The sequence below is a fragment of the Caloenas nicobarica genome, chromosome Z, assembly GCF_036013445.1.
Source record: "Caloenas nicobarica isolate bCalNic1 chromosome Z, bCalNic1.hap1, whole genome shotgun sequence".
Lineage (NCBI taxonomy): Eukaryota > Metazoa > Chordata > Aves > Columbiformes > Columbidae > Caloenas > Caloenas nicobarica.
This window is the reverse complement of record NC_088284.1, coordinates 1,580,308-1,605,456: the sequence shown is the minus strand read 5'-3', so window position 1 is coordinate 1,605,456 and position 25,149 is coordinate 1,580,308. Positions and strand designations below refer to the sequence as shown.

Genomic DNA, 25,149 nt, shown 5'->3' with positions numbered 1-25,149 from the left:
ACAAGATCAAGTCTGCAGCACCAAAACTCCCTGCAATTCCTTCTTTTATGGTACCACAGATACCTTTCCCAGGGTTAAGGTCCCTTCTGCTGGAAGAACGCGCAATAAAAGACGTTTAACCCGCCCGGTTTTAGAGCTGAGAGGTAAAGGAAGGAGAAATCATGTAGTTTCTTGTCTTGACATCTGCTTTTGGGGCAGGTTTTGTCCTTCCATCCCCTGCCACCACCCTCCCCAGGCTGCCCCGCTTTGGTTTTTGTCTCTCAGCCCGTCCTTCCGCTTCAATTTCGATTTTTCAGCCTCACCCGTGAGGGCCGCGATCTGGTCACTTTTTCCTGCTCCTGCCCGGCGCTTTTGCCGTCACACAAAACCGTAACGAGGAGCATGGAATGTAATTTATAGGCTGAGAAATACGCCCCAATCAAAGGGATTTAGTGCGGCTGCAGGAGCTCCAGGCACCACTCGCCACATCAATGGACATACTGGATCCTTAACGCTTAATTTTGGGTTTAAAATACAGCTCAGATACTGTTTGGGCATTTCAGCAACGCTGTGAGCTGTCGCGCTCGTGAATTTATCAAAATGCATTTCAACCCAGCGATTGGCAGCCTTATTTCATGCTTCCTGAGTACTTGATTTCAATATCATTTCTATCCATAATTAGAATATGAATGCCTGTATTTTTTTTCTTTAAGTAAATTGGAAGTTCAGATTGGCACAGGAGTTTTTCAGCAGCCGTTTCCGTGTTTGCACGATGGTCTGACGAGGGTTTTCCAGGAGCGTGAGCGGAACCCATCGCTCGGAGCCGCCAACGCGGTGACCAGCGTCACCCTACTGGGGACCGAGCCTCTTGGTATCGTGAATTCCCCCCAAATTATCCAATCCATCCATTTGGAAGAATTAACTGGACCGTTTCCTTCCTCCTCTTCCCCATCTTCATCTGGGGCTTCATCCACCGGTGCCGAGACAAAGGGACCAAGTTGTCCCCAGATGCATCCACCTCTTCATTGCTTCTTGCAGTCGCTGACACTGGGTAAAATGAGTTCTGCTCTAATTGCTAATGGTGTAATTAAGCCGTCAATAATAAACAAACCCCACGTTTTACCAGGTGCATCCAATTTCTTTGTTCGATCAAGGCACCAAGCCAGAGGATGCCGTTGGAATCTGGGTTTGCCAGGGGAGCGCTCTGATTGTTGTATTATACAACCCGAGATGTTAAATTTGATAACGCAAAAAGTCTCGTGGACTGAGCAAGGAATGAAGACACCCAGTGTTGCTGTGGGAGTGATCGAGTTTGATGCTGGGTCAGGCCTGAGTTTATTTCTCGTTCTGATCGAAGAACCGGAAGAAAACGATACGGGATGTATCAGTTCTGACCACGTCTGCAATAACGTTGAGAAATGCGACAAGCGTTCACCGAAGAGAAGTAATCGAAATAATAGGAAGACAAATAGTATTAAAAAAAAAAAAAAAAAAAAAAATAGAGGTTTGTCTGGTAAGGGAATAAAATGTAGTAGCAGTAAAACTCGGAGCAAGGGCAAATATTCTCCAGCAAGAACAGGTTTTTCTGGGAGATACCGGTATTCGCCAGGCCTGGCTAATTCAGAATTGTCCAAAAATATCTCATTTTTTTATTCTTTGCAATACCAAGTACATGACAGAGGCAATTTATATATTTTTCTAAAGGAGGGGAGCGTGAGCATAGACATCCCCTCTGTATTCAGGGAGACAAAATATCTCCTGCCCGTGGGACCCTCCTGTTAAACTCTTATTACTTTTCCTCTTTTGTCACCTCTATTTACAATCTTATTTTCTTATTAGGCCTGACAAATGACTTAGGTCTGACTTAAATCCTTAAATCGCAGCTTGCGCTGAGGATGCTCCCAAGTGCTGCAGATTTGTTTATTGAACGTAGGCGTGACCAGAGCAGCGCTGCTTAAAATAACTGGGGGAAAGTATATTTTATATAACTTGCTGTCATCTTTTCATGTTTCTTCTCGTATTAGTGCCTATTAAATTATTTAGAGAATCATAGGTGTTAAAGTCGGGGATTATTTCCTACTCTGGATGCAAATTGTCTCTTCCAGAGTGTTGATCTCGGGCTGTGCCGATTGTCTCCATCTTATATGGAAAATATAGATTAAATATGGACAATATAGACTAAATATGGACAATATAGACTGTATATAGACAGTATAGACTATATATAAACAACACATAAAGACAATACATAGGAACGGGTTCCATCTCATACGCTCTTTGCCAATCAAATTATTCACTGTAACCGGAGTCTTTTCCCCATTCAGATAACAACAGATAATAATCCACGCGCTTCTTACCACTCATTTAAATAAAAGGAACTCATTTCAACTCTAAGATGTTTCGGGTCTCAGATCATCCTTGTAGATCTTTGCCGAATCAATTGAAACGTGTGGAGAACGGCAACGAGAATGATGTTGCCCTTGCGTTCTTGTTAATATCATATAAAAATGATTTGAAGAACGTGGCTTTGACTCCATGTCCCGATACTTGTACGCTGAAAAATCACGTTCTCTCATTTTCTCTGACGTAGCGCGCTGCAAACTATTCTTAAATTGGGCATTCACCGTGATCCTTTTTCCGCTCTTTCTTTCCAAATTCAAATTTACCTTCTTGTAAGCGCAAACCACACCTCTCCATTTCAACTGTTCTGTAGCCTGGGTTAGCAGGAAAACTTGATTTTTCTAAAAGGAAAATAAATTTTAGGTTCGCGTCAGGCCGTTGATGCTTCACCAGCTACAACGGAAGATGGAAAAAAAATCAACCAAGTCAGAACCATTTGTTTTATTTAAGGCTGTGGGTGCCAGAGCATCATTAAAACCTTGTAAGGGATCTTTGTAAGACCACATGTCAAATGCCTATTAATCCCATTTATTAATTAAAGTGCATTCACCAGAATGGATATAACACAGTTGGGTTGTATAAAGCCAGGTGTGGATTATAATGATATGACAAGCAGAGCCTTAATGTAAAATGCTGTTTTATAAATAATATCTAAAGATAAAGTTTCTTTTAAGCATCCATGTGGATCCACTAGTGCAACTGAGAGAGGAACACCCTGCTCTGTATATAGAAATATGTTCTGAAATGCACTTCATGAAACAAAGGCCAGAGGAATTGCGGCATATTCTTGTTTATTTGTGACCGAGCTGACAACAAATAAGCGAATTCAAGTAGCCGGTGTCACTGCGGGGAGCCTGTCGAGTGGCTCTTTAAAGAGCATAGAACAGGGTTATCAAAAATGGGGATAAATGAGCAGATGCATTTGGTTTTTTCTCTCTCTGGGGGACCTCTGAAGTGCCACCTGGATTATTTGCAAGGTTGCGATCAGGTTTTAAACGAGGTGTAAAAGCCGTCCTCTCTTTCCCAAAGAGAACAATGTTTGATGCGACCTATTCGTAGACATTAATGGCAATATTTCCCATTTCTTTCTGCTCCTCTTCGCTTGCAGTGCCCAGCGCGACGCCGCAGAACGTCTCCTTGGAAGTGGTGAACTCCAGGGTAAGTGGCTGGTGACCACAAATATTTCTATAGATATCCCTATTTTCTGTCGCTTTTTCACCTATAAATAGACCCCTTGCAGAACGTTCCCTTCGCTTGTCCAGCAAATAATGTTAAAATAAGAACCAAAACACCCCCAAAAATGTTTTAGAGGGAAGCAGTGATTTTTTTTTTAGTTTCCCAAGAGGCTTCAGCACCAGTCGTGTCACTTAAACTCAGGTGAACAAGCAGAAACTGGTCCCCGATTGCACATTAACATCTGCAATAAACGTAACTGCGCTTTGATTAAATGGAATAGCGAGCGGCAGAGCTGGTCCTGGGGGAAGAGGGCTGGGAAATCAATTTTTTATTGGTAGGTTATAGGCACCGCGTGCAGGTAAGTCTGTTGGCATCGCGCTTATTCCAACAGATATATTGGTTTTCCGCAAGGTGCGTTTCTTTCTCTTCAATCCAGCGCTTTGCTCCTTAAAAAAGTCGAATATTTCTGTGTCCTTCTCTTCTTCTGCTCGTTTTCATGCCGTCAAACATAGATTCTGATTTATTTATTATTTTTTAATGCACCCAGCTCCAGTCACTTAAATTCCTCTTCCACGTCGCGCCCAAAGGGCATCGATGTCTCGGCGCATCTTGTTCCAAACCTTTTGTGTTTACTTTTTCGTGCTTATTCTCCAGGTAAAATGTCACAGAGCAATTGATCACTTTTGGTGACCTTTTGCGCCGATCATTTACATTTAAAGTACTTAGAACGAAAAACCAGAAAACAAGCTGCAGGATCCGGTGCTGCGCGGGATGCTGTGCGGATGCTCCTACCCTAAAATATAATATTTATTGGTATTTATCGATGGAGGTGGTTTGTATAGATGGGGTAAGAGGTGAACGATCTCGCCCCGTCGTCAGAAATTCCAAATCAGAGCAATAAATGGTGGAAATCTTGGCGAGAAGTTAATTTGCAGATGTATCTTGGGAGATCTGAGACCTTCCAGAGCATCCTTCACGATGCGGGGTATCAGTTCCTTAGACCTTTACACAGTAATCGTGTAAAAAAGGTATTTTCAGGGTGTGTATATGAAATACGGCTCTTCATCGATGAGAAAAAGAGATGTGGAAGAGTCTGGACTCTTTTGGGCTGTATCCTAAAAGAGCTTGAATAGAATGCAAGTATTTAAATATTTGGAGCGTGTTCTTGCTTTTCTTCTGCCTTGGCAGCGGACAGAATTAATTGGATTAAACAGATCTCTGATTAAATCAAAACAAATAACTAAGTCACCCTCGTATTTTGCTATGGGGATTTGAGCGGTGCCCAAAGTCTGGCCTTGGCAATTCCCACCATTGTTTAAAATTTTATCTCCGGTTTAATAAGATTTCTCCCTTTCTGCTATTTTTCTTTGGCGGTGGCAGATCTATTAATTTAATAACATAGCGGGAGACGGCCAAGCAAATGGAAAAAGCTTGGTATGAATTACTATTATCATGATTATTGCTTAATATTGATGGTGTTCGGTGACTGGAGACCTGGGTCAGATCAGAATTGATAACGGTGAGGACTGGGAGAGAAATAACAGTTCCCTGCCAAAAAAAAAAGGGATTTCACTGTAAAAGTGGCTGAGACAAGTAAATGGGAAATATCAAAAGCTGGGAAAGTTCATAGGATGCTTGCATGGACTTTTAATTAGAGATAAATGATCTAATAAGAATTATAAGAGATTTGTTTCTAACTTATTTTGTTTAAAAATACGCTGCTTTGCTTAAGGAAAAATAAATGTACAAATGCTTAAGAGGTGAATAGAGTTGTTTTCCAAGGAATATCTGTATTATTTTATTTATCTCATTAAAGCCGTATGCAACTTTATTTCTTCCTCCCATTTTAAAATACCGAGAGAAATGAAGAAATAATCGGAATTGAATGTAGAAGCAGAATTTCTTTGGTCTGTCTTAGTAGTGATTTAATCCCGGGATTGCTTCTGGGGTGAGATTTTTCACAGGATATTTAGAGTTTTAAGAACGTAACCGCTCTTGTGTTCCTGGGGAAAGTCAGAAGAATCTGTTTTTCTGTCATTTCTTTTGCACGTGTCTGTTTGTAGCTCTAAATTTATAAAAAAGATCGTGGTAACTACGCCCCGTAAAGTTTGGAGAATCACACCGCAAATCGAAATTTGCGCTGTTTATGAGATATTAAAAACATCTGTAAACAAACGGCGGGAAGAGTTGGTTTAATGATTCGTTCACGTTAATAAAACGCAGGGGTTTTGTATCGAATTTAATGCCCGTTCGGGGTTGTGAGTCCGTTCAAAACCGGGAATTTAATGAGTTAAACACGAGGCTGTGACTTTTTAAGGGGTAGAGCAGGGAGAATTGCTTCCCTTTAGGCCAGAGTTTAATCGTGGCTGGTTGGCTTAAGGCTGAGCTTGACTTCAGGATCAACTCAGACAAGGGCAGGCTGTGGTCGGCCAATTCCATTTTTAATTATATTCAAATATCTTAACGTTTTGTAACAGAAAATAGTGCCTAAGGTGATGGATGCTGCAGGATATCTTAGTGTAGAGAGGTACGTCGGCGCCTTTTTAAAATCACGTTGCTATTTTTATGGCGTTTCTCTGTCTCTTTCCTGAGTTATTTTACCCAAAGGATTTAAGCACTTGAAATTAAGTGGCTCCTATAGGCACTCGCCCATGGGACACTTTACATTAACCCGTATTTGGCCAGAGAGGATCCGCTGATGGGACCTAAAAAAAACAGAAGCGAGTTTTACATCATCTACATTCGACTGGCAGACAGTCGCCCATCTCCAAATTAAACCCATCGCCAAACTCCGAACAAAGCCCTTACGATTTTTAGACTGTCAAAGCTAAACTTATTACATTTCAAGAGCAAATGTCTGTCTTTAAGAGGCATTTGGGCAATGTCCTTAATAATATAATTTACCTTTCGGTCAGGCAGTTGGACTAGGTGATTGTTGTAGGTCCTTTCCAACTGAAAATATTCTCTTTCCATTCTAATTCTGTTTCTATTCTATTCTAATTTTATTCTGTTTCTATAACAGATTAATAATATTCTGCTCTAATTCTGTTCCTGTTCTTGTTCTATTCCTGTTCTTGTTCTATTCTGTTCTGTCCTATTCTGTCCTATTCTATTCTATTCTATTCTGTCCTATTCTATTCTATTCTATTCTATTCTATTCTATTCTATTCTATTCTATTCTATTCTATTCTATTCTATTCTATTCTATTCTATTCTATTCCTCATTCTATTCTATTCTATTCTATTCTGTTCTGTTCTGTTCTATTCTATTCTATTCTATTTCTCATTCTATTCTCATTCTCATTCTATTCCCATTCTCATTCTAAATTTCTATTCTATTCTATTCCTGTTCTAATTCTATTCATGTTCTGATTCTATTCTAGTTCCATTCTGTTCTATTTCTCTTTTCTCTTTTCTCTTTTCCCTTTCCTTTCCTTTCCTTTCCTTTCCTTTCCTTTCCTTTCCTTTCCTTTCCTTTCCTTTCCTTTCCTTTCCTTTCCTTTCCTTTCCTTTCCTTTCCTTTCCTTTCCTTTCCTTTTCCTGTTCTGATTCTATTTCTATTCTGTTCTATTCAAATTCTATTCTGTTCTATTCGAATTCTGTTCTGTTCTATTTGAATTCTATTCTAATTCTGTTCTATTCTAATTCTATTCTATTCTATTCAAATTCTAATTCTATTCTATCCTAATCCTGTTCTAATTTTAGTTCTATTCTGTTCTAATTCTCCTGTTTCATTATCCCTCATCTTGCCACCGAAGTTGAAAACTGCCCAGGAAAGCCATAGGACGTGCAATGACGAGTAGAAGGGTAGAGGAGCCGTCTCCATCCCACTGACAGGGAAAAATTGAGGTTATACTGTCAAACAAACTGCATCTTCAGGACCATTCACAAAAAACCCCACTTTTCAGCGGGGATGGTGAGTCAATAAGTATGAAAAAGCCACGAGAGGAATAAATTTGACTAACCCTGTGCACAAGGCTGCCCCGTGATGGATGGAGGAACAGTGGAGTAATGAATCGGGATTTTAACGTGGTATTTGCAAAGTGTGAAAAACACAGTCATTTCTTTAATTCGGTAATATTTGTAAAGCGGTTTGGAGACCGAAGCTCTCAGATAGACACTGATGTTGTGACTGCAGGAAGAGATGAGCCGGGAGCTGGAAATTGCGACTGGATTCCTTCTGAAGGAGTTGGTAGCAGAGAAGTAGTGGAAAAGAACCAAAAAGTCACATCAAAACGACTGCCACCGCTGTTTAGAGCTGTGTCCTCTAGAAACAATGTATGTAACCTTTAAATATCTTACTTATGGAGAAGACCACAGAGAAAGAGCTCTTTAACCTTTAAATCTGTTACTTATAGGAAAGGACAGTAACAAGCACAGAGCTTAACCTTTCGAAAGAGAAAATTTGCTGAAAGCTCGTAGATCGATACCTTCGGATTCTCACTTTTAATTATCCACATTTCCGAGACCAAAAAGTGTTTGTGGGTCATTCTCTTAGAAAATATCCCTTGAAGTAGTCCTACATATAATTGTGTGCTTCGGATTGCGTCACACAAGTACGAAGAACTGTTTATCTTTAATCGGACGAGAGGACTTTGTTGTATTTAAATATCGTCCACCTCCAACCCCTCGCTGCTGAGCGCATAGAAATTCTCAAAGGTTACGGTGTCAAAACTGGCCAGATAATTCATGATGTTATGGGATTTGATTAAACCTCTTTCAAGGTGATAAATGTTCCGGCCACCTTTCCATTTAAGAGAAATTTAGAGATACTATTAAGCCACTTAATGCACCCCGGGCAACACATGGAGTCGGAGCTCTGGGCAGTTATTTCTTAATGATAACGACTCGGCAGCTCCTGGTTTACCCAGAGACCAATAAAGCAAATTAATGAGCTATGACACTGATTAGTAGAGCTCTGTGTTCCTGGGTGTCTCGGAGAGAAACGATAAAAAGGCGAAGGAAGGAGAAAGAGAAGGTCAGGAGGAACGGGAGCAGATATTATAGAACATCCTGCTCTGCCCGTCGCCCAAAGCCGAGAGGAAGGAACTGCTGGGCTTTTATGTTCCATGGTCAGTTCAACGCATTTTTTTCCATGTCTTTAGAAGGGATATAAACTATAAAGTAGGAAAAATATTCACCCTACGGACCCTGGAAAGTTATTGTTGGTGCTCTGCCTAGGAGCTTGGTATAAGGAAAAATTCAATTCAAATCAAATCAAATCATCTAGTATTCTTCTAGGCAGGTGTCCCTGGTTACAGGGATGCGTTGTACCAGAGGGACCCGGGTGATGCTGAACCAGCATTTTGGCATCTTCTGGCATTTCCCTCTGGGCTTCCATCCATTTCCAGTGTTATTAATTAATAGAATTAATTAATAGAATTATTATTTTGGCAATTCTTTACACTTCCTCCTGTGCATCTCTTGAATCTTTTCCTGTGGTCTGAGAGAAGGCTCTTGTGATACAGTCCGTATATACTAAAAGCACACAGTATCTTCATATTGTATTTTATGGTTTTATATTTTAATTTCGCATCTGTAGATGAGATGTAGCTAAGAGTTGTGGTATCAAGAAGGCACCAAATATTAGGAAATAACGATACTATTAGGAAAACAACAAATTAATATACGCCAAAGAATAGACTTCACTTCTAGATGATGAGTAGAAAAGAAGTTTCAGGATGTTGAAAAACAAAATCAGTGATTTTCCTGAATCACAAAAAATTAATTTGAATTTTTAAGCTTTTCACAGTGCGGTAAGGGACTAAAACCAGCTATTTCCAACACCCGGTGCGGTTGTATCCGATATTAATGCAGCTTGTCTGGTTGAAAACTCGTCCTTCGGCACGCGACGTACACGGGGCAATGGTTTCAGTCAGAAAAATTGGGGTTTTGCTTGAGATAAATACAGCGATATTTTTTTTTTTTATTATGAGACTTCTACTAATGAGAGGTTAAAAGTTTATCGTTGGTTTAGTATGATGCCAAAAATCATTTTTGCCCATGGGCTGTGACCATGTCGTTGGCCATCACAGCCAACGTCTAAAGTGGAAAGAGAGGGTGTTTAATGCCCATTTAACTGGGAAAACTGTGTTTCTGTCAGGAAAAAAACCCTATTTTTGACCTGCAGTATTTCCTTTGAGCAACTTGAATGATGGTTTTCTTCAAAATCTCATATTTTCACGGTCAGTAAAGCTCCGGCCTTGAGTCGAGTTCTCCCATTTCTTGTCGTCGTAAAAACCTCCGAGTTCACTCAGCCGGTTCCTGCTCGGGCTGGAAAAAAGGAGCAGGAAAAAATGATACCTGAGGGAATAAAGAGGATTCAGGTCCTCCTAAACACAACCCTGACTTCCGGGGGATCTTGGTGTTGTCAGAAGTTTCCCAAAAATCGCAAAACCAACCCCAGAAGTGCCTCCGTCCCTGCCAGGAGATGCGTTTGGATGCTGCACGTCGTTCATTTGTTCCAATATTTACTTTTATTCCCTGAAGAGATCCTTCTCCTTTCGCAATTAGGCAGTTAGAGTGACAAAATAATTTATAATCACGGCAAGCAAAGCAGTGCAAATCTGTTCCTAAATATATTTCTCCTTAATTTGATGTGTTGCGGTAAACAGTTTATTCATTTATAAATACGTGCCTTGGAAATCACTGGCATCGCGTTAGCCCCGATAAGCACAACTTTGTTTTGAATATCAAGACAAAGCGACTGAGCTTTGGAGGAAAAAAAATTAAATGTAATATAAAGAAGCGATGGTTTGAGTTGAGAACTGGGGACCGGTAGATCTGAGGTTTAATCCCAGCTGGTTTAGGCGGAAAGGTTTAATTCCATGGGTTGGTTCCATCTGACTATGGCAGCGCCCTAGTTTCTCTTTCCAAAATTTGGAGCTTGATAAAGTCGTCTTGTATTTAGAAGTCACTTAAGCATCTTCAAAATATTTTTGATTTGGCCTGCAATTCGGGATTGAGACTTTGCTTTGGCCTTGAAGTAGGGGTGGAAGCGCGTTCTGGAATTGCATTGATCTTTCCAAGAGCTCGTTCTATCTCAGGGCAAAATGTTATTTATATTATTATATTATGATTATTATATTTATATTATGATATTATTAGGTCTGGTGAGTGGTTTGCTCTTCCCATGGTGCGCACCGTGATTTCGTGCCGTTTCAGCATTTGAGCACAGACTTTTATCAGATAGAAACCAGATTCTAAATGTAGCCACCAAGTTATCACCATCCAAATTCTTCCATGCTTGCCCCATAAGATTCCAGGTGACCTATAGAGAGAATGTCCCTCAGCCTACAGATTGCATTTATCATCAGGAAACATCCAATTTCTTGAATGATTTGCAGCAAACAACAAACTTTGCAAGCAGACAGGAAGACAAACGACTCACTGTAAATAATTCACTCATCTCTAATTCTGGTTCGCTCCGTTTTAATTTTGCGATGCTGCCAGATTTTCGTCCGCATTGGGTGTTGCGTTTGGGGTTTTTTTTTTTGCTATTTTGTCCTCTGTGCTCTAATGCCTTTTCTGTAATTGTTTTGACTAGGGAACATCTTGCAATTAAAAGAAAAACACGAAAGAACAGCAGGGTTGTAAAAGAGCGTAACACTCCTATTACAGCTGAAGAGGCAAATACGACCGAGCATCCGAACACGGCCAAAGCCACGTGGAAAAAAACAGAATAAAATCACGGCAGGGGTCAGGTTTGCTTTCGGCATCCAGCGCCGCTTGGGGTTTTTGTGGATTTTGAGCTTTGATGGGCCGTGCTGGACAATTTGAGCTACGATGTCAGGGACGTGTCAGATTTGCTCCTTTTTTCGATGAATCGAGGGGGTCGCCCGCTTAAGGGAGCGAAGGGAAATTATTGAAAGCTGGAAGGTTAATGGACATAAATTAAAGGGCGTTAAACCCCCATACGGATGCTCTCGCTCAGGTGTAAAGTCGTCACTTCAGAGAAGCGCAAGCCACCTTGAAACACCGGCTGATAAAGGCAAATTTCTTTCTGAAGGACCCAACCGCCCCAGAGTTTGATGGTCTTTAATCCATAGGTGTTAACCTCACTCTTGGAAATAATTCCTTTTACTTTCCTCTCTCATCAAAGCAGCCTATGGTTGCTAGAGTGGTCTCCCCTTTCATAAATCAATTTTCACCTTCCAGACCCTAGTACGCTGGCTATGATGATGATGATGATGATGATGATGAGGATTATTATTATTATTATTATTTCCATTTTAGGGGGTCTTGTCTTCAGCATCTCCTCCTGCAGCTCTTTACTATTAAACATCCACAGAGTTTGAGAACCCGATGCTTTCCCAGCATCACCGATGTTATTCTCTGCTCGGTCATACACCCATTCAATCAATTGCCGTGAACTAATCAAGATAGCAAGAAATTATTGAGAATATTTCCGATGTAATATAGAACTCCTTCAGGTCGTTTAGGCTTCCCGTTCATCCCCATGTCCCTAAACACCTTCTGAAGGTTTTTTTTTTCTTAAAGGGGGAATACATAACATGCAAATTAATGTAATTTTTTCTAATCACATGTATTTATGTAGATTTCTTTGGCTAAAGTCCAGCGAGTAAAATCGGTGGCCTTGAATGCCCTTATTTCAAAAAAAAAAATTGCAGGATCTTATTCAATATGACTGGTTCGTGGGAGAAATGACTATAATCTAAAATTGGTATTCATAGGAAGGACTCCGGAATTATTTCAGTTCGATGACGGGATCTGGCAGCCGACCTTTGATGAGCTCCTATGAAAGGGCCGAATTTGCCATTCTGGGATTTTTTGAGAGTGGGGACCTCACTTGACTTTGACGATGCAACGACCTGGGGACCAGATTGGAGCGAATTGGTCCAGCCGGTGCGATGGGCCGTGCGACATTTGGCCGAGAACTGTGGGGAATCTGGAACGAATGCATTTTAGAACTAAAACTAAACGGTTGCTTTAGGCAGATCGCAAGCGCGGCGAAACAAATCGGCACAATTTGCCGCTTTATTTCCGAAGGGATGACTGGAATATTAAACAGGAAAACCCAACTGGTGACCCTGGATGGGGTGTGAGGGTAGAGATGCTGTCGAAGCAGCTTCTTGGGGCTACAGTTTGACTTGTGGTGGATGATTATCTGCAAAAACGTGAACAACAGGAGAAATATTCTTCAATAGAAAAGTTTTTTCCTCTTCGGACGTGTATATTGGTGGTCGAAGTGCAAAGCTCGGCTGAAAGAACACGCTGGCTCGGTGGGGAAAAACAACCGAGTAGTAACAATTAACTTTCCTAAAGCGTTTTTCATCTTCAAAGCACTTAACAAATACGAACTAATTAATCCCCGCAGTTCCCTCCTGGGATGTTAACACGGTTTCATGTGTGGGAAGCAATTAGCTTTGGCAAAGTGCTGCCTCGACACCCAACCCCATTGGGAGGACGATGCTGCGGACACCGATGGAGGTGGCGGCCAATGGTTCTTGTCCCATTGCTGGTCTCAAAGGGCTGATTTTAAGAAAGAGCGTGAAAAATTTTCCGATTTGCCTCTACAGGAACATCTATCGGGGTTTGGAAACCTCCGTACCCATCAAACATTGTCCTTTGCTCGTTCGTGCACCGACGTGTCTAAATAAACAGAGCCGGCACGATGCGATAAGACTTTAAAAAGTCAACCCCTCCATCCCTGATGCGATAGCTTAGATTTTCCTGCTGCTGCAACATCTCTTGGAGATATATTACTATTGATACGGGTGGATTCCGAGGTACCTCCACATCTTGTAAGGTTCTGGTGGTTGATGTTTAGAATTTTGCTGCACGCGGACGGCAGGAACCATTGAAAAGTTTCACCCTGTCTATAGGGGCTGGTTTTATTCCTGCCATCACTCCGCCTTCATTTTTTGGTGACCGGCTTGGGGTGGGAACTCTTGTTTCCAAAAGCGTTGAGCAAACTCAATTGCAAAGGCAATAGAAGCGGTGTTTGGAATAAATAAAGGGCTCCAATCCAGCTAAAATTGGAGCAAAATTGTTAAAGGATTTGCCTAAAAAGCATCAAAAAGCAAGCAAAATTAGTGGAGCTTAATCCTTTCCAGTCACGTGGAAGAAGGGTTAATGTCATCCTTTCTGGAGGAAAACAAACTCATAAACAAACATATAAATTAAATTCATTAGTGTCTGCAAAGTGCTTATGCTATAGAAATCTCTGGAGGAGCTCAGTAACTCTCTTTCCTGACCAGGACTGAAAAATAAGTTGAGGGACAGCAAACTCATATGAGTGGCATTTAGTTAAAAAAATCAGATTCTGTACGACGAGTCGGGCTTGGGAAAGGCCGCCCAGCATTTCCCAACTGCTACGTCGGGACTCCGCAGGGTGCTGACACTTTAATATGGTTTTTTACAAAGGTTTCCAGGCTTATTGAGAAAATAAATGGGGAAAATAATAACTCTGCATGGGTACCATATGATGAAATTGGTGTTTGGTAAATAGGATGGAAGTTTTTAGCCCCGTTCTGCAGATTTCTGCCGTTTCAGCTCATAATTGCATAGAGCAGTGTGGCTGAAATTTCATGGAAAAAAAAGATATGTGTGTATATATATATATATATATATAGATGGGTTAGGTTCTTCTCGAAGATTCCTACATTGGCAAAAATGCTGGATGGTTTTCCATCCACCTTGGGTGAAGTTGGGTGGGAACGACGACACCGCATCCCCAGCACCAACACAACCTCCTGCAACATTTCCAGGTCTTGCTGGGGCGAAAAAAAAAAAAAAACCCTCGTACCAGAATTTACGTATCTTTTTAACGAGAGAAAAGGAGCATTTTCTGTCCTTCAGTCTTAGAAGCAGCTGAAATTCGTAACTGAGATTTTCCGGAGCGGTTCCGCCTGAGGCGGTCGCCTTCAGCGGTAATGACGGTAATTCCGTCCTACAGGTTTCACCTGCTTCAAAATCCACTTTTGCGGAGGTTTCGCTGCCTTGGCTGAGGGAGACGTTGCTCCTCCAATTATTCCATCATCAAACAGGTTTCTTTTAATCTAAAAAGTCACATTTTTGCTCTCGCTGTCCGTTTCTTTCCATTTGAGCATCACTGCTCCTCTCCGATATCCTGGAACAAACTTTTGTGAACTCTCATGCATATTTATAGGTTTATTTTCAGCTTTTCTTATGTGTTAATTATATTCAGCATCTCTACAGAAGTTCTCAGAAGTTTCCAGCTGTTTCAAACCCTTGTCAGAGCTGCTGTGTTGAGTGCGGAGCTTAAATCTGCTTTCGGTGTTGCAAAAAGACATCATTGCACTGAAGTCCCAACATAACGGTTCCTGTTTGTTATTTGCCGTAAAAAGGAACAGAACCCGAAGCAGATAAAACAAAATTAAATTTGAAAGGAGCTTGCCAGAGCAGTTGCTGTGTTGAAAAAGCGATTAAAAAAAAATTATTTTCGAAGTCATTCGTCGGGGCTATCGGGATTTCCCAGGTAAAGACGAACAGTGCTTGGCAATGAATATGAATTCCGCGTCTTTTGTTCCTGTTTCTTTCTTGAGATGAGGTTGCTTGATGAGCTTTTAGAATTAATTGCGAATCAGGATCCATTTTAGGAAGCAAATCTCTTGGATACTGGGAAAATATTTCCTTTCAGGGACAAGAGAACTAAGTTGACTGAGTCAAATATGGGGACTTGAAGCACCGAGACTGGTCAGAAGCTGCTGAATAAATTGGGGATTTTCTTCCTTTAGGTCTTCTCCAGTTGCTGCCGGTTTCAATATTTCACTGTTTTCAGATGCTCTTTGTTGGCCACCAAAGTAGAATGAGACTCGTATGGACCTCAAATTTGGAAAGTTTCAGAAACTGTAAAATTTTGACTATTGAAGGATATCGGTCTTGCTGACAGAATATTGTTTCGAGAGAGGTGTCTTCCAAAAATATCGCTTTGGTGAAGGATATTTTCGTGGAAATCCCTTATTTTTTATGCTTAGAGACAGCCAAGAGTTGGTGGAAACCGGGATGCTTCTGAGCAAAGAGGCAATTACGGTTTGATTTATTTATTAGAGGTTTATATCGGCGAGGGCTGAGGTGAAAACACTGTGTAGTGACGGGTGGATTTACACCAACCTTACGTGGCTCTTCCTTAAGATTAGAAATATTTTCATAATTTATATTTTTACTTTTTACAAATGACAAACCCAAGGGGGGCTGCTGGTTGTGATTCACCCCAGGTCCGTATCCCCGGACCTGCGAACACGGTTTATAAACCAACGCCGACTTCTTCTCCCCAGCATTTGTCTCATTTCCTATTTATTTTGAACAATGTTATCTAAGCCTCTTATTGAATTTATTGCCAATTACGTTGGGAAAAAAAAGTAGAACTGTATTAATACAGCCAAATTCAATGAAGTCTGACAGGCGTGTTGCTTCTGAGGATCCCTGATTTAATCACGCCGGCAATTTGCCCGATGCCGAGTTCGTTAGCTGCCGGTATTCAGCGGAGAATACCTTTGAAAAAAATGCTCATTAATTTCTTTTGACCAAGCTCAATATTTTCTAAATTTTTTTTTTTAATTTTTTTTTTTTTTTTGCATCCAAACAGTGGAAGTTGGGCTGGTTTGATTGACTTCTAGTTATCTCTTCCAGATAAGAAAAAAAGACGATAGGATCACACAGCAAATAAATATTCCTGGTGCTAATTCCTGTGCTGTAACACTTGCAAATTCGTCCTTTTTTTCCCCATTCGTATCAGCATATGGACTAAGCTCAGCCTAAACGACGCAGCCTCTCCAGTGCACGAGAGTTTATTGCAACCAGCTCTTCAGGACGAGGCTCTTTTGCTCCGCCGAAACGCAATAAAATGAGCCGTCAGAAACTTGGGAATGGCTTTTGCCGTAAAAGTTCACCCGCGATGGAATAAACACCAAAGTAATTCATTCCGAGATGCGAGATAATTTGGGCGTCTCTCTCCTTTCGATTTCCGATGGCTGGTAATGAGTCGTAAGATTTCTGCAGCATTGGCAGAGTTTTTTAATTGGATTTTATTTTTATTGTATTATTTAGTGTATATATATACATATATATAAAAAAAAGGAGACGGCAAGTGCTCGTGCTTCCCTCATTTTCTGTAGCATTTCTTAACATCGTATTTTAATTGCCTTTTGTGCAGAGATACATGCTGGCAATATGTTCTTTTATCATCTGCAAATATATTGGCCTGGTGCCATTTATAAAAGAAAATTCCCCTTCTGCAGCTTGACAGCAGAGCGCAGAGATTTAGATTATTTTTGACATTTCCCATAATTATTTTTTTTATTACTCTAATGAAGGACTCATGCAAATTTAAGAAAAAAATAAATGTTGCTCCATAGCGGTGAAATTCCTCCCGTCCTTCAGGATGGGAATATCAATGTTAGAGGCACTTTGGGGTGTTTTGTACCATTTACCCTTCGTGTTCTCCTTTGTCGCCGATATAATTTAGATACGTATGATACAAGGTCATGAGATAATGGCAAAGCGGTTTGTTTCCTTGGCTGTATCACCAGCAATCAGTAGCGAAAAAATGAGAGAAAATGATTTTAGCAATGCTGGCGATCATCATCTCTTTCAAAAACTGAATATTTTTGAGATGCCGTATGGCCATCGCGTGTGCCAGACACAACTTTTCAGGCGCGGATGGGCGGATTCGTTGATCTGATTTTCCATTTCCTAAGCTCCGGGGTGCTCGTAGAAGCAGACAAAATGATTTTAGTGATGGGCGCTGTCGGGGAGCGACGGGTGGATACGGAGACGTCGCGTGTCGTTGATGTCAACAGCTCGGGATGGGTAAGACAGTTGAAACGCGTCTGTTACGACTTATTTTCCCTAAAGCTACTGGGTGTATTATACAAAGTAAATATCTGCGGTGGAAATCCGGGTCCCAGCAGAGCTGCAGGCATTTTTTATTATATACTCTTATTGAAAAGTAATGGGTGCACCTTGGAAGAAACAACGATCCAAGGAGCTGTAGTAATTCCACGACTACAGAAAAGTGGCCGGATCCACTGGAGTCGCAAAAAGAGCAAAATGTTGGGGTCGGAAAGCTGGAGATTCGCAAATTTATTTGCAGATGAAGATGCAGGGAGCAAATCACAGTCATTACGCAACCGGCCAAACTTTGTTAGGCTGCAGCGTCCCGGTCGGTGGGACTTGTTGGGGAGCTCTGATTTCCCAGGAAAATGTGTGTCAAAGTGGGGCTTGTTTGTTCATTTTGCTTTTTCATAAGTTTCTTCCATCTAAAAGAAAAGTCTGTTAGTTAAAAAACCTGTTGTATTTTTTTTTTCTAGAAAGTTAATTAAGAGGAAAAACAAAGGTCCCATCCTAGGAGACAAATTTCTTCTCCAAGGTTCGGGGTGGCCTTGGATGTCTTGTGTACCCCGCAATGTTTCCTCAGTGTCTGGCGATAGAAACGGCCGATACAAAATAAAACTGCACAACGCAAGATCAGAATAGAAAAGAAAACGACAAGAAATTCCGATTTACTGGTTGGATTGACTTCTCCCATAGCTCCAGTTCTCTGAGCGGGCTCCTCAGGAGAGCGTTGCCTCAAGACGCTATTAAAGGTGGTTGAAATACTGAAGCAATAACAAGTGGTTGTATTAAATAACTTATAGCTTACAGCAACGTACAAGCTGGCTGTGCTCGGATTACAAATGCCCTGTTTTAAATATACTCTTCTTTTTTTTAATAATTAAAGTTGAACGTTTTGTATCCCCCCACGTTTTCCTGTGAGCCCGTGGGTTGGCGGTGTAGCCACCGCACATGGTTACACATGGACAACCATCTGACGAAGTGGTTTTACTCATCAAAAAAATGCCTGAAAAATAGGTCTGTGTTTGTAGAGACTTTTTCTTTGCTGGTTTATCCATTGTTTTTTTCTTTCATTTATAAACTAACGTTTAGGAATGGTGCAGATTTGGCAAAATGCAAATTTATCACTTAGAATTAAGGTGCCTAAATGCAGCTGAGAACGTGCCGAGTTCCTTCGTAGCTCTTCTCTTTGCTGGTCCAAACTTGAGTTGGAACATTTTTCTTGCATTTTGGGGTAATATTTGGCTTAGTGATGTAATATTGTTTGTTTTCTATGTGCATTTGCACCTTCAGCCAGACACTGTGATGATTCCGTGTCTTATCTATGATGAGTGACATCAGTGGGTTCTCGTACGAAGACTTTCAGGTATCTAATAACAAAGCAGAAAAGCAAGAGGTGAGTCAAAAAATGGTGCAAAGCTGGAAAAAATGTAGATCAGTGCAATTCAATCTTCTGTAGCCAGAAAAGGGCTGGTCCTGCAGTGGGGGCAACTCGAGCGACGGCCTCGGTTGCCCAATTTATGTCATTTCTACCTTGGATTTCCCTTGGATGGATGAATTGGGAGGACGAGGTGGACATATCTCCTTGGTGGCACCTCCAGCACTTGCCGTCTCCTCCATGGGTAGCATCAGAACACTGTTAATTCCATATTGATTTGGCATTCCGGAAGAGAACTGGGTCTTCTCTCGGCTCTCACAAGCCGCGTTTTGCGTGTTTTATGTCTCTATTCCAGCCCAGCGGTTCCCCCGCCAGGTTTTGTGCCCGTGATTAAAAATTATCGCTCGGTTCTGCTGGTACGGTAGAAAACACCGGATGAAATATTCTCTCATTCACCCTCGGCTGCCCGTGGAACTGTAACGAATGGTGCAGGTTCCCAGCTCGTCGCTGGGGTCAGTGATGACCTGACTCAGCTCCTGCTATTAATTTAAGCGATATTATGATCCCACTGCCTTGGATTGTGGCGAAGGAGGCAGGTTACCCCTTAGTAATAAACTAATTGTCGTCCGGCTCTGCCCATAAGCTCCATAATTTTACTAGTTTTTCAGCGCGGGCCAGAAGGCCAGAAATGAAACGACGGCATCTTGCAATTGTGCAAAATGTGCCCGGGCCAGTTAACGAAACCGGGACATTTCTCATACTCCAACGGTTGGAAAAGATCGGGCAGTGTCAGTAAAAACGTGGCCATGTGATTTTACTGTATTTTCACTGTAGCATTTTCACTGCTAGTATGCCAGATAATTTTTTCCGTTGATATTGGCCTTGAAACAAATAAAATTGTCATCTGTGGTAATGCAAAAAAATAGGAATACACTTGGCTGGGAGGTTTTTATTTGCCATTTTGGCGATGAAGTGAATGTGGCTGTAAGAGGATGAGGGAACTTGTGTCTGAGTTAAACTGAGTGCATCGTAGATGGTTGTTCATGGTCATGGTGAATCAGCAGATGATTTCTGGGTCAAGGTTTCCCCTACAAAACGACTGAAATGAGAGTTGAAAGGAGTTGCCGTGTCCTCTGGTACCACCGCTAATGCATCGCCGGTCCCAGCCGTCAGTTTTATGGGTCGATTTCTTAGATTTTCCTCTTTTCTACCTCTCTCCCCCCACCTCCCCCGTGTCCCGGGAAAGCATTTAAGCGCCGGTGTTTTCCCACTGCGTTTGCTGGGGGATCGTTTGAACGTCACCGCGATACGTCCCGCTGGATATCGCTGTTTGTCTTTCCTGAGACACCCTAAATTTTCCCTTTCTTAATGTTATCCTGCTGCTTCTAGCGATGCCCCTGGGTACCATCGCGAGCGATGCTCTGCCGTTGACATTTATAGTTTGTGTACACTTTATGCTCTTCTCTTCCTCCCCGTATTCGTGTGCTGAGTTCCCCGAGGGACAGATTTTCATTAAAATGGGCAAGGAAAAAAAGAAGTTACATTACTACACGCAATTACTGCAGTTGCTGTTATTATTACATGTGTTAACGCAATATCTGTGCACTCTGGGCGTGTACCAATACAGGCGTAAGACCTCAGTGTGCTGGACAACGTGATAAAACAAGCAAATAGCAGCATTTGCCCCCAAAATTAGAGTCTGAGGGTTTTTTAGTAGTTCAGAATACCTTTCTGCACGGCTGCTATGAAGGTATTTGCAAATTAGCACGCATTTGAGTTCACTAATAATGACTGCCGTAGTCGTTCTGTCTTCTGTCGAATGTACGACTTTCCCAGCCTTTCCGTATCTTGAATAATACACAATATTGTACATTTTTCATCTGTTCTAGAGCTCAGTAAAGAGCATCACCAGTGCTGGAACATGACATAGTCCCCAGATTGGTCAGGGAGGTGATTTTACCGGTATCTCACAGAACATGTAGCGCTGTTGGAGCAGAACGGGCAGTAAAGTCCAGCTTGGGTTCAACAGGCGCGTTGAAGGGGAGCAGGGAAGAGGACACATGATAGGCCACGTGCAGCATTCTGGGGAAGGAAACCAAGATTTTGGTGCCCGAGGAGATGGATCAGGAGGGGATCTGTGCCTCCCAGGCACCAGGAGTTGAGGCCAAGTTGTCGAAGCCAGAGCTCCGAGAGGTTCCGCTCAAGGCCTTGGCCATGACCCAGCCCAGCGTTTGGCCCGACGATGCTGATGGAGGAGCCGAAACCAGGACAGGTATCGTCGCTGGGATCTCTGGTTTCCAAAATCGGGTTTTAACCAGGACTTCTGGCTTAGACTAAATCCTCCAGTTATGGGGAAGGAACCCCTGAGAACACCTATGAAGGTGATGTTGCCACAGGTGTCTTGCTTGACAAATTGACACGCAAATTGAGATATTTCCGTACTCGCTTGGCAATATTTCGAGAGTCGATGCTCTCACGGCACCTCCGTTAGAGGTGCTCGAACCTCGAGGAGATTTGTTTCATTTGGAGAAGACTCCTTTGTGTTTCAGGCGCAGAAATAATTGTTTCCAGGTGATGAAAAGGAGGTACCTGGAGCTCAGTTTCTCCTGTGAGAAGTATTATCACAGGCTTGTTGTTTTGGCTCCTGCTGTATCCATAAAAACTGATTTCTTCTTGAACACAGGCAACTAAGATAAGTATTATACCTAAAAGGTCTCTAAGTTAAATGTACCCAGAACAAGATTTATATTAAGAACCATCTGTAGCTTTCTTCAAGACGATTATTGGGGGAAAACGAGAAACGAAACTCTTATTTCCTCCTTGTGTAAATTTTGGAACGTATAGGCAAGATTCAAAGAGTTCATTCGGAAAGGAAAATGAGGTTTGTACTAAAAATGAGAGAGGGATGGATGGCGGGATGGATGGATGGATGGATGGATGGATGGATGGATGGATGGATGGATGGATTCCCATGCAGACAGTGATGCTGAAGCAGGGAGCTGCAAGCCTCAACTATCGTCCTTAGTCCATCTCTTCAAAAAAAGTAATAGAGTAGAATTTGTTGAAAGTATTAACCAGTGAAAACTCTTCTTTTTTGAGATGTTATAGGCCAATGCAACTGGCCCTGGTGTCTCCTGAAGAACTGTCAGGAATGGGAGTGAAATCGCAGGTGTGGAAAAATTCAGGTCATGAAGGGGGAAGAGAAGAGTGTTTAAGACGTCAATAAAATGTTAGTTTGGCTAAAGTGCATATAATGTCTGCTTTAAAAGAGGCATTTAAGGCATAAATAGATTAGCCAGGAAGGAAGACGTGGTGCTGCAGAATAGAAGGGCTTTGTGATTACTGTCAGGAACTTAATTTTTGCTTTTCCTTCTCCTGTGAGATCTTATCTGTGCGAATTTAATGTTTCGCTGGCAGCATTTATTTGATTTTTTTTAAATAAAAAAAAATCAGCTTACATCTTTTTTGTATAAATAGAAAGAGATATAATTATTGGTGTAATAATACCGTACATGCCTCCAGTTATGGGGATCAGCTGCGGGTTTTTTTTCCTTCTTATCAAACTTTATTGCATTCATCCTCTTTGGCTGTAGCTGAGGATTTTCACTTACAAAACTTCCTCTTTGTTTTCTGTAAAATGCAGCAAAATTCGTGTCTGGGTGCTGCTTTTCTCACTTAAAAAGCAAAAGGAGCATCGCTGCCAAGGAAACCTGGGCAGTCACTTTAATTTAGGACGCACCGTTTTGTCCTGTGTTGTCACGGAGACTTTAAAATGCCATTTGCAGGAATCATAACGGCATCATATAGCAATAAAAATAAAGCTGAACATTTCTCTGGTCTTGGAATCCCGGTGAAATGAGGATGGATGAGCTGGTTGTGTGGATCACCTTTGGGAAAAAAAAAAAAAAAAGGCAATTACGCTTTATGGACTATTCTTCAAGAAATTTCCATGCAAAATGCATTTTTTGGGGCAAAATATGAAAGAATAGACTCCGTTAATGGGTTGGTCTGGGCAGAAATGTCATTGGCAGGACAGGCTTCCCCTGGGATGGGGAATTGGAAGGGAAAACTATTATTGCTTCTCCTATTGATACTGGGGACGTTGACGAGGAGGTGGGAGGACACGGTTGGTGCTGGGGTTCCCAAGTCCAGCCTAAGGAGTCCACTGAGATTTTCATGTAGTTTGGCTGAGATTCCATTTTAGGCACCTAAAAGATCCCTGGCGTTGTCTCTGTGGTCACAACTTTAAGATAATTATATTATCTCCCAACTGGAGAAGGGGTTTGGTACTAGTGTGACCTTCTCGCTCTACAACCACATGAAAGGAGGTTGGAGCCAGGGGGGATCGGGCTCTGCTCCAAAGGAACAAGTGATGAGATGAGAAGAAACGGCCTCAAGTTGCACCAGGGGAGGTTTAAGTTGGATATTAGGAAAAATTTATTCATGGAAGGGGCTGTCAGGCATTGGAACAGGCTGCCCAGGGCAGTGGTGGAGCCACCATCCCTGGAGGGATTGAACAGACGTTCTTAGGGCCGGGGTTGGGTTAATGCTTGGACTCCATGATCTTGAGGGTCTTTTCCAACCAAAATGATTCTACGATAGTCGACATCACCATTAAGACATCTCCCCTTCACGTGTCTTGACTCAAGCGTTGGGTTTTTGCTGTTGGCGATGACCAGTCCGAGCGAGACGAGATGGTCTCGAGGGCAGTCAAGACCTTCAGGGCAGACTTTCTGGTATGTTTTGGGTCATCTCGGCAAACATGGAATATGTTTGGTTGGTCGGTTGGTTTTTTTCAGCGGGTCTGTAAATCGGAATAAACTGGATTTCGTTCTTGCATCCCCCCCAAACTGATGTGGGTGTCTCGTGAAGTTTCCAACCTCAGGAAGCGTTAACGAAGCTCGTGGGGTGGGAGAGAGGACATCCCAGCGCCTCCTGTATCATGGAGCCGTCCCTCATGGCATTGACTCATCCTGCCCAAGATCTGGAAAATCAAACTGTTTCTAGTGGATTTATTACCCGGTTTCTATTTATGCAACGGCTGCTTCTGCCGTGCGGGGAGGATGAAGGTACCGGAAAAGAGCCGTAAATTCCCTCTTATCTCCTCGAGGTCTTTTTACACCGCCGGGATGGTTGGGAGATTTCTCAGTCTAAATGAAAATCAAGACCTGAGGTTTTTTTTTTTTCTGTTTAGTCACTCTTACGACTTTTTGTCTTAATTATATATAACCTAAGGGTTGTTGGTTTTTTTTTGCTTTTGTGTTGTTTTTCCTATGCCTTGTTGATAATGTGTATATAGCAGTGGGTATAATGTTTCTTGTTAATTTATGTTGCAGAACTGATGAAAAGGGAAGCCATAAAAGATTTTTTTATGTTGTAAAAATAACCTTACCTAATGGGGTTGGTGTGTAGGGGGTGAGAGAGTGGATAGAACCAAACATTGAGAGCAAAATGGCCCTCCTAAAACCAAAGTTTAGATCCCGCAGCTCTACCGAAGCCAAAAGGATTTGTGCTCCCATCTTGAAAATCCACACAAGAATCTCTAGAGAATGAAACAATTACAAACCAGCGTCTTTCTGGGCTGAAATCCTATGATATTTATGGAATCATTCATGCCAGAATTAGCTTTGCTGCAGAATTTCGACAGTAGCCTTAACTCCCAGAGTGCCCTTTTAATGCATAATTAACTCTTTTCACAAGCTTAATGTTATCTTTCACAGCGAATTCGCAAAGCACAGGGTGAAAATCTGTATTTATGCTCTAGCAATATTCTCCAGTCTCTTCAGATTATTTTTTTTTCTTGTAAACTAGGCGGTAGTAGGCAAAAATCAGTTTATATATATATTTTTTTTCCAGTCGTTGGGGCTGAAATTGTAACCGTGTCCTTGTAACGACCGGATTTGTCACCTGCCTTCTAAGTCATCTTTGATAATTGATGATTAGATCAATAGATAACTTCGATTTAATGGAAGCAAAAATGCTGATTGTGTGCCTGATATAGTTTATTGTGCCCATCCATTGGAAGTAAAAGCGAAAAAAAATCTTCTTGGCTTTAGGGATCGTTGGTTGAGGAGATGCAAAGTTTAATTTACCGTGCGTTTTCTTTAGATGCTGAAGAAAAACGTACGTAAAATTTGGGACATACATAGAACCACTTTTTCAAAGCTGTAGTAGTTTGCAGGAATCATAAAATTTACTAAATCCGTGGATAGATGCTCCGTTACTGTTTGAATAGTGAAGCAAATGATGCTGGGGATCCCCGACCTCACCTGGGGAAGGAGGCGGCTCCATCATCACCATGTTTGAAGCCCTTGGATGAAATAAGTCCCTTCTGGGCTGTGTATTAGTGACTAAATATCTCCAAATCTGCCCACATCCTTTGTATTGATTTATTCAAT

At 41.7% G+C, this 25,149-nt stretch overlaps 1 protein-coding gene across 1 annotated transcript in view; it reads left to right on the top strand.

Moving 5' to 3' along the window:
* The window catches only part of DCC (DCC netrin 1 receptor), a 357,209-nt gene that overhangs the window by 243,769 nt on the left and 88,291 nt on the right, over positions 1–25,149 (top strand). Inside the window, exon 12 of the mRNA XM_065656469.1 lies at positions 3,488–3,537. Within this exon, the coding sequence (XP_065512541.1) occupies positions 3,488–3,537 (50 nt within the window). The remainder of the gene's footprint in view (positions 1–3,487; positions 3,538–25,149) is intronic.